At 33.4% G+C, this 10,781-nt stretch overlaps 1 protein-coding gene across 2 annotated transcripts in view; it reads right to left on the bottom strand.

Annotated features, from left to right (window-relative positions):
* Positions 1-491: 491 nt before the first annotated feature.
* The window catches only part of brinp3a.1 (bone morphogenetic protein/retinoic acid inducible neural-specific 3a, tandem duplicate 1), a 55,152-nt gene continuing 44,862 nt past the window's right edge, over positions 492-10,781 (bottom strand). For both annotated transcript variants that reach the window (XM_016481871.1, XM_016481872.1), the window contains one exon: positions 492-2,032. In XM_016481871.1, coding sequence (XP_016337357.1) covers positions 916-2,032 — 1,117 coding nt within the window. In that variant the 3' untranslated portion in view covers positions 492-915. The remainder of the gene's footprint in view (positions 2,033-10,781) is intronic.

Genomic DNA, 10,781 nt, shown 5'->3' with positions numbered 1-10,781 from the left:
TCAAAAATGTCCTGGCTGGGTTTTGCAATTTAAAGGGGTCATATGATGCCATTTCAATTTTTGATGAATTGGCTCTCTCAAGGAATCATTTTCTCAGAGAGACTTGTCAAGCAATTAGATATTACAGACGCCACATAAAAATGACTTTTATTTAGAGTATTAACAAATTCATGTTCTATACATTTTATGGACATTACCTTTGTAACTTGTCACAAATAATAGATTTTATAAAAATAAATGTACATGAAACAGCATATATAATAAGTACCTTGCTTATGGTGTTGTGATTTTTAAACAGCTTTCCTCCAACATTCATATTCCAACAAACACCGTAAAAATAGTTTTAAGCATCAACAAAACCATCAATTGTTGATTAGGATACTGATATTTTTTTAGAGTTACAGTGTTGACAGACAGCATAGAAAAGGAATTCGGAATTCTGCCCAGACACAGCAGGAACCCCTGATTACACTAACAAGGTTTGGCTCACCATGTGTTTATATTATACTTGTGTTCTGTTATACTTACAGAGAATAAAGAGGTGAAAATAAAAGTCACTTTAAAAATCAAGAGTCTGTTCCTGGACAAGTCCTACCGCACGCATTGTTTATCAGGACTGGGGCTGATGCTAAATTCTGCAGTGTGCCATGAAACTGAAATGAGGTCATCACACTATGAGTTATTGTAAGTCATCATTGCAGTTAAGAAACGAAAAAGGCAAAAGGTTTGGCCATCCTTCTGAAGTGGCCCATTACATCAGTGGTTCAAACAAACACCATAACTGTGGCATCACCATCAACACTGTATCCCATCAGTTGTTCAATGTTTTATTTTTTTCCTGAAAGTATATCAGGCCATTTAACTATAGTTACTGAAATAGCTACAAATATACTGCTACCTTGCAGTGGTGCCTTATTAGCTACATAGTTTGGTAGTTTCATACTCCATTGAGTTGGGCTGCTTGGCGCTGAAGGCCTGAAGAGCAGTCTGGATTCGGACCACATCAGTGGTAGAGAGTTTGAGACGGTGGCGTAATAAGCAGGCGAACAGGTCCAGAGGTTGTTGGCCTGGTGGAGAGAGACGGTTGACCCGGTCCCGGATCTCCAGCAGCTGGAGCAAGGCTGAGTCCTGTGAGCCCTGCGTGTACGGATAGTCCAGCTGCAGGATCAAGTCCTGAATGGCATCTGGATCAAAGTGCATACTATATCCGAACACCTGCATACTGTTGATTCTCATGTAGCCCAGGTTACGGGACGAGTCCATGTATTCCAATGGCTCGAAATGGACACTGCCGTTCCCCTGAGCTGATGCCGCTTTGACACGGCTCCTCAGGTAAATGTGTACCGTCTCAAAAAAGGTCTTCCACTTGTTACCCAGAGTCAGGGTCCAGTTATAACAGTCAAGCGGGATGTCTAACTTGGTCCTTTCCCAGTCAGGGTAACTGTTCTGGTCAATTGGCATGATCCAGCTCTCAGAATGACTACCTCCGAATGGATTGATGTAGACGGACAGCACGGGTTCCAGGGTGCTGTTTTTAGTAAGGCATATCTGCAGGGAGATCCCTAGGAGCATGTGAACGTGGTTAGATTTGAACTTGTTGCTCTTCAGTGTCAACAGCATCCTTTTCCTCCAGCTGGGATCGAACCAGTTGTTGAGTCTGACGTCACTGCTTATGAACATGGCGTGAATACTGATCCGCCCATCCTTTTTTTGAAGCAGATAGCGCAGCTCCATGTCCTGAAGGTCCGTCTCGAACCCGATGTAGTTGTCAGTAGAATCCGGTATGGTATTCCTACAGGACCCTTGGCTCAGCATGTAGCCGGGATTGCAGCTTGCACAGCGAGAGCGGTTCTCGTAGGAGCAGGAGGCGCAGTGAGGACCGTCGCCTACGGAGCACGGGATGACACCCTGGCAAGATGGGTGCTCATAATGACAGGAGCAGGTCCGCGTTTCCTCCATGTAAGAGCCTATCTGATTGTTCTCACTGCAGTACATGATGGAGAGGATATACCTCAGCCAGTAGCTGAGAGGCCTATGGTGAAGGAATGAATGTGATAAGTCAGATTGTCTTGAAATTCATAAATGATATTAAATTTCATCATAGATAAAGTCTAAAGATAAAGTACTGTAAGTAGCAATATTAAAGATGTCACAAGAATTAATCGGGGTACTTGAAGCTCATGGGAACATGTTTTATTTTGCTCATTCTCCAATAGTTTAGAGCCTAAAATCTTTTTTACACTGTATACACACACAGTCCCTCACACAATCCAAAATAACTGGGCAAAACATCCAATATAATATACAATACAATATAATCAAATGATTTTATTATAATAATTATTGATTTTTATTTACTTTTTAATGATCGTCAAAGAAGAAATATGTTCTTTGCGCCTCAAAACTTAATATGTAATATCTTTGTGTGTGTATATATTCTCTCTCTCACACACACACACACACGCACACACACACACACATATATATATATAAGCAACTGAACACAAAAGTAAAGTATGTACTGTGTAAAATGACATGAAAGTACTTTATTCTTAGAAAAATAGAGCTTGTTTTTCCTCATAATAGATGATTTCAGAAGAAAATTTGGAAAAAAAAAATCAATACTAAAAAAATAAATAACACTAGACACTAAATTATTTCCAAATAATTTCATCCATTTTATAAGCATGAAAAAATGTCATCCTGCAAAAATTAACATAACATGCATATTCAGACTCTGTAATGATTCTCTCTGCAGCCACTGGCAAATGAACTCAGTGGAGTGGATCAGCACGATCTGTCACATGGAGTCAAATTGTAAACATCAGCTAAATTGTACTTGTTTCCCATTTTCCATTTCATTTTGTTTTTCCAAGCACAATAACAGAGTAAAAATTCAACTCATACAGCATTTATAAAGCCTAAGGTAAAAGTTAAAAATCCTCACTGAAAGACAAATCATAAGCTGAAGAGGATGATATTTTGTGTATATTTAAGTTTAAATAAGACCCAAAATATTCGTAATTCTCCTCTGAACTGGCTTATAGATAAACAACTCATTATTTTCAAAGCTTGACGTATGTGGCAAATCTTCTTTTTCAAAACTCTATTTCAGCAATTGCAGAGTTCCTTTTGTTATGCTATCCTGCGAGATAGCCGAAGACTTTCATAGCCATGGAATTTCCACTTGCGCAGAGAAAAACAGTTTACTCTGGATTAAAACGTAAGTGATGGCAACAGAATGTATAAATATGCATGGCACCAGGCTGCCTGAGAGACAGTCAGTATGCAGGTGGTTGGCAATGGAGGAAATCTCAGCAGCCTGTCAGCATATTTCACTGACAGCGAAACGGAAATTCACACCAGAGACAAAACATGCGCATGCACATTTATTCAATGAGAAAACAATTTCTCAAAAATTTCCATATTCTTATACCGTAAAAACATCTGATGGAAGAACAACAATAGCTTAAAAAAGCATTTTTGCTCTTCTTACGGAAATTACACCCATGAAAGAATATGCATTTGCAAGGCAGTATAATCACTTAAAACCAGCTATCAGATTCAGAAAGTGCAAGTATTTGATTATTATTTTAAAGCACTGATGTATAAAGCTAGAGTGAAAGACGAAGTAATATGCAATCATAAAGCAAAACAAACCTTCAGATATATGGAAATGCAGTTTTAGAACAAATTTATCAAGCTGTTGATAAATTCTGCTTGACAAAAGGAATGGGAGGAAAGTAATTTAAAGGAAGTGTAAAAATCAAATAAATCAAGTGTGAATGATGAAATGACAGAAAACAAAACAGTGAATCAGGAACTCAAAAGCAGTCTAATAAAACGTCTTTTCAATCTGTCTGCTTTATTTTTCTTGATGCAACTTGAATCATGCTATCAAAGAAGAAGGATGCTCTTGAAGATAGATCAAGACAGATTGCAGAAACATTTCAAACACATGTTGTTATTGTTCTCATGCTAGTCCCATGATAGGCAACTTTGGGATATATGTAGTATACTGTACATTTGGACTTGAGAGCTGATGTTATTCTCATATATGGAAATGTTTGTTTTCGCCAGTGCTGCAAGTTAAAGTCAAGTACAGAACTTTTCCTGTGTTTCCTTCACATTTTTAATGAACAGGTTTATAAGATAGAATAATATTAAAATAATCATTAATTATGCATGTTTAATACCCTAATTAATCATGTAATTATTTCCTGAAGCGGCTCGCACGTTGTTAGTGCAATGCATGTTAGTTCAATATGGACACTAAAATAAAGTCCAAAAATCTAGTATATTGGTCAAATGTTAAAGCAATTTATTTATTTATTTCACTGCAAAAATCTGCCATTTCATTTTTTTTCATAACAGTAATATTGTACATTGACAAAAGTAACATTTCAGGTAAAATATGCAATCATTTAAAAAATGCCTTTTTAAAATGCCATTCTATTATTTTTATGCGGATTAAAAATTGACCGATCAATATAATCAGTAAATTGTATAACTGTTGCCATATGCCAAGATAATATAACACACATTTTCCAGAATATTACGTTTTAAAACTTACAAAGATATTTCAGGTAAAATATATCATCATTTTAAAAACAGCCTTTTTAATTTCTATTTTATTAATTAATTTTTATGCTGACCAAAATTTTACCAATTAATGCGACCAATTAATTGACCAATCTATAAATTATATAACTGTTGCCATACACCAAGAAAATACAACACAACGAGTTACTAAATCAGATTTGTGTTATATAAACTTGCAGTTGTGAGTTATAAAGTCAGAATTGCGAGATATAAACTGGTGTAATAAAAACTGCAATTCCATTTTTTTCCCCAAAACTGCCATTTCTTTTTCATAACAGTAACATTATTGACAAAAGCAATATTTCATCATATTATTTCATGCAATCATTAAAAAAAAAACTTTTATTTTTATGCTGACCACAAATTTGACCAATTAATATAATCTATAATTTTATAACTGTTACCATACATCATGAAAATATAACGCAAAATTGCAAAGCTGAAAATCTCATTGTCCCTTCCAAGGAAAAATATACAGTATATCAGAGGATTTCCATTAGCATCTATATTTAGTCATTTTGTCATCTATATGATGCTGCATCTGTATTAAATGTCATCCCAGAGCACCCAGCCAGCTTAAGTGATAATATAGGGGTATCTGAATAGTATGTCTTTGAGAAGTCAATATGCATATTAATGAACCAAGAACTTTCAACTGTGAAGCTGATCATCGCTTTAGGCTTCGCTTTCACCTCATCTGACTCACGTAGTTTCCACTTGACTTGGCTGCCTGCGTGGTTTGCATAATTCTCATTTTTGCACAGCCCTGACCCACTACCATCTTTGAACACTCAGTTTCAGACCTCAGTCGTGAACTTTCTCCTTTCACAGCCCTTACCAAAGGCACTGCATTATCATGTCAGTGCAGAGCCCATAAATTACCTGTTTCTCGTGTCTTCCATTAAAACACAACCTGCACTTTAGCCTAAAGATGGGAAGATAAAACCAATTCATCCACTAACTCCTGAAATGATTAGATGGGACAGTCTCTATCTTTTCAGAGAGGCTGGGACTTCAGCCAAGATACTAGACTTAACGCAATTATGCTTGCCACAACTGCCCTCAGATATGGACTGAGTCGTGTGTTAAAGGCATTTCTTAATGAATTAGTGTGGAGGACATGCATTTTAAATCTCCTATTAGTTCATCCATTTGGAAGCAGATCAAGAATGAAGATCCAATGCAACAGCACAATATATGTATGTGACATCGTGACAAATAAAGATGTTATAGGAGAATTAAGGGTTTGGCCTTTATATGAACATGGATTTTCTCAACATTTTGTGATTTGTGAAAGAAAAATATATCAGTAACATTTTACGGTAAAATCTGCTAACATCAGTTAATGCATCAGGTATCATGAACTAATAATAAACAATACTTTTACAGCATTTGAATAATAGCAATTACTCTTGGTTAATGTTATTTTCTACATGTATATATTTTTTATATTTTTAATATTTCAACTTTTATAAGGGTCAAACATGGATTTTCAACCAAAATATTCGTAATTCTCCTCTGAACTGGCTTATAGATAAACAACTCATTATTTTCAAAGCTTGACGTATGTGGCAAATCTTCTTTTTCAAAACTCTATTTCAGCAATTGCAGAGTTCCTTTTGTTATGCTATCCTGCGAGATAGCCGAAGACTTTCATAGCCATGGAATTTCCACTTGCGCAGAGAAAAACAGTTTACTCTGGATTAAAACGTAAGTGATGGCAACAGAATGTATAAATATGCATGGCACCAGGCTGCCTGAGAGACAGTCAGTATGCAGGTGGTTGGCAATGGAGGAAATCTCAGCAGCCTGTCAGCATATTTCACTGACAGCGAAACGGAAATTCACACCAGAGACAAAACATGCGCATGCACATTTATTCAATGAGAAAACAATTTCTCAAAAATTTCCATATTCTTATACCGTAAAAACATCTGATGGAAGAACAACAATAGCTTAAAAAAGCATTTTTGCTCTTCTTACGGAAATTACACCCATGAAAGAATATGCATTTGCAAGGCAGTATAATCACTTAAAACCAGCTATCAGATTCAGAAAGTGCAAGTATTTGATTATTATTTTAAAGCACTGATGTGTAAAGCTAGAGTGAAAGACGAAGTAATATGCAATCATAAAGCAAAACAAACCTTCAGATATATGGAAATGCAGTTTTAGAACAAATTTATCAAGCTGTTGATAAATTCTGCTTGACAAAAGGAATGGGAGGAAAGTAATTTAAAGGAAGTGTAAAAATCAAATAAATCAAGTGTGAATGATGAAATGACAGAAAACAAAACAGTGAATCAGGAACTCAAAAGCAGTCTAATAAAACGTCTTTTCAATCTGTCTGCTTTATTTTTCTTGATGCAACTTGAATCATGCTATCAAAGAAGAAGGATGCTCTTGAAGATAGATCAAGACAGATTGCAGAAACATTTCAAACACATGTTGTTATTGTTCTCATGCTAGTCCCATGATAGGCAACTTTGGGATATATGTAGTATACTGTACATTTGGACTTGAGAGCTGATGTTATTCTCATATATGGAAATGTTTGTTTTCGCCAGTGCTGCAAGTTAAAGTCAAGTACAGAACTTTTCCTGTGTTTCCTTCACATTTTTAATGAACAGGTTTATAAGATAGAATAATATTAAAATAATCATTAATTATGCATGTTTAATACCCTAATTAATCATGTAATTATTTCCTGAAGCGGCTCGCACGTTGTTAGTGCAATGCATGTTAGTTCAATATGGACACTAAAATAAAGTCCAAAAATCTAGTATATTGGTCAAATGTTAAAGCAATTTATTTATTTATTTCACTGCAAAAATCTGCCATTTCATTTTTTTTCATAACAGTAATATTGTACATTGACAAAAGTAACATTTCAGGTAAAATATGCAATCATTTAAAAAATGCCTTTTTAAAATGCCATTCTATTATTTTTATGCGGATTAAAAATTGACCGATCAATATAATCAGTAAATTGTATAACTGTTGCCATATGCCAAGATAATATAACACACATTTTCCAGAATATTACGTTTTAAAACTTACAAAGATATTTCAGGTAAAATATATCATCATTTTAAAAACAGCCTTTTTAATTTCTATTTTATTAATTAATTTTTATGCTGACCAAAATTTTACCAATTAATGCGACCAATTAATTGACCAATCTATAAATTATATAACTGTTGCCATACACCAAGAAAATACAACACAACGAGTTACTAAATCAGATTTGTGTTATATAAACTTGCAGTTGTGAGTTATAAAGTCAGAATTGCGAGATATAAACTGGTGTAATAAAAACTGCAATTCCATTTTTTTCCCCAAAACTGCCATTTCTTTTTCATAACAGTAACATTATTGACAAAAGCAATATTTCATCATATTATTTCATGCAATCATTAAAAAAAAAACTTTTATTTTTATGCTGACCACAAATTTGACCAATTAATATAATCTATAATTTTATAACTGTTACCATACATCATGAAAATATAACGCAAAATTGCAAAGCTGAAAATCTCATTGTCCCTTCCAAGGAAAAATATACAGTATATCAGAGGATTTCCATTAGCATCTATATTTAGTCATTTTGTCATCTATATGATGCTGCATCTGTATTAAATGTCATCCCAGAGCACCCAGCCAGCTTAAGTGATAATATAGGGGTATCTGAATAGTATGTCTTTGAGAAGTCAATATGCATATTAATGAACCAAGAACTTTCAACTGTGAAGCTGATCATCGCTTTAGGCTTCGCTTTCACCTCATCTGACTCACGTAGTTTCCACTTGACTTGGCTGCCTGCGTGGTTTGCATAATTCTAATTTTTGCACAGCCCTGACCCACTACCATCTTTGAACACTCAGTTTCAGACCTCAGTCGTGAACTTTCTCCTTTCACAGCCCTTACCAAAGGCACTGCATTATCATGTCAGTGCAGAGCCCATAAATTACCTGTTTCTCGTGTCTTCCATTAAAACACAACCTGCACTTTAGCCTAAAGATGGGAAGATAAAACCAATTCATCCACTAACTCCTGAAATGATTAGATGGGACAGTCTCTATCTTTTCAGAGAGGCTGGGACTTCAGCCAAGATACTAGACTTAACGCAATTATGCTTGCCACAACTGCCCTCAGATATGGACTGAGTAGTGTGTTAAAGGCATTTCTTAATGAATTAGTGTGGAGGACATGCATTTTAAATCTCCTATTAGTTCATCCATTTGGAAGCAGATCAAGAATGAAGATCCAATGCAACAGCACAATATATGTATGTGACATCGTGACAAATAAAGATGTTATAGGAGAATTAAGGGTTTGGCCTTTATATGAACATGGATTTTCTCAACATTTTGTGATTTGTGAAAGAAAAATATATCAGTAACATTTTACGGTAAAATCTGCTAACATCAGTTAATGCATCAGGTATCATGAACTAATAATAAACAATACTTTTACAGCATTTGAATAATAGCAATTACTCTTGGTTAATGTTATTTTCTACAAGTATGTATATATTTTTAATATTTTTAATATTTCAACTTTTATAAGGGTCAAACATGGATTTTCAAGCATCAAAACAATATAAGTTTAATACAATTTTAAATGTATTATCATGTATCATTTTTATATTAGAAAGTGTCCTGTTTAATTTGATTTTTTTCTGATCAAAAAATAATGACTATCATGCATTTGTACCCTGATTTACAGAAGAAAAAAAATCTTGGGCATATTTAGAACAAGAATCATTAGATGACATTAAAAGACAACTAAAGAGTGCAGTCCCCAAAAACTAATTATTATTCATTGCATGATAAATCTTAACCAATCTTTGTCACTATCCTTCAGATCCACTATAGCTTTTACTCATTTGACAGCATTAAGATTTAAATCATTTAAAATATAATACAATTTAGTTTGATCACTTTTTCTTTTATATATTTTAATAATATATAAAGGTAATATATAAAGTATAGGTCAGGATAAGCATGTTGTTTCATTTTTACATAAATCTGTTACACTGAATGACGATGGAATATTATTTCACCCATATTTTGACATTTTATTTTCACAAAAGTTATTTGAGACATTAAAAGTAGACACTTTACTTGCATTTAAAAAGCTTTCTATGTATTTAAAATCTTTTTTTTTATTATTATTTAATTTGATGCAGACACCAAAATGGGATGTCTCGTAAGAATATACTGGTTATATGAACAAACGTTAATGAAATACTATTATTAATATTATAAATTATTAATAATAATAATAAACTACCTTATAGTTTGATTTTTAATGCGACGACAGCTTCTTTGGCTGTTTTCAGTGTGTATAAATATATATATATATATATATATATATATATATATATATATATACACATATTTTTTTATTTTTTATTTTTTGCAATTTTTTATTGTTTCTTAATGATACCCAATTAATTATTGTAAACAAATTGTACTTTATTGTAAAATGTTACAAAAAAGTCCCTGAATCCTTTAGGAAGCAATGAGAAACAATTTTTACCTTTCATCACTTTACAATCCCTTTACAGACCCATTTTTCCTAAAAATTCTGAAACTAAATTTGTTTTTTAAATTAATGAAAAACCTTTTCAACAGAATAAAAGTTTTTCAACTAGCTTTATAAATGCTGTAAAAAAAATAAACCTGTTGTTAATTGATCGTTTATGATCCCTATTTAACTAATGTTAACAAAAGGAATCTTGTAAAATGTTACTAAAAAAGCCTGTTCAAACCTGAATGCTTCAGGAAACCAAGACCAACTATTTTTATTTTTTTTATTTTTTTACCTCTAATCACTTTACAGTCAATTACAAATATGGACAATTCCATTTATAACCCATTAGGAACATGGCTCATCTCTTACCTCTCCCTGGGCACAGATATTTTGGGCTGAGTCCGACACCTTTTGCTGAGTTTGAAGAGGCTGTTTTCATGGCGAAAAACAAACTTCAGTAGTTAAAATTTCAAATAAAAACGAAATAAGATATTTAAGACCCATTTTTCCTAAAAATTCTGAAACTAAATTTGGATCAACTTGATTAAAACTCTCTAAATGGTATCAACAGAATAAAACAAATCTTAAACTGGAACTGTAGCTATAAATGCTATAAAAAAAATAAATAAATAAATAAAATA

Source organism: Sinocyclocheilus anshuiensis, unplaced genomic scaffold (assembly GCF_001515605.1).
Source record: "Sinocyclocheilus anshuiensis isolate Anshui unplaced genomic scaffold, SAMN03320099.WGS_v1.1 scaffold385, whole genome shotgun sequence".
NCBI classification, from domain to species: domain Eukaryota; kingdom Metazoa; phylum Chordata; class Actinopteri; order Cypriniformes; family Cyprinidae; genus Sinocyclocheilus; species Sinocyclocheilus anshuiensis.
The sequence above is the reverse complement of the archived record's forward strand: the minus strand, read 5'-3'. Positions and strand labels throughout refer to the sequence as shown.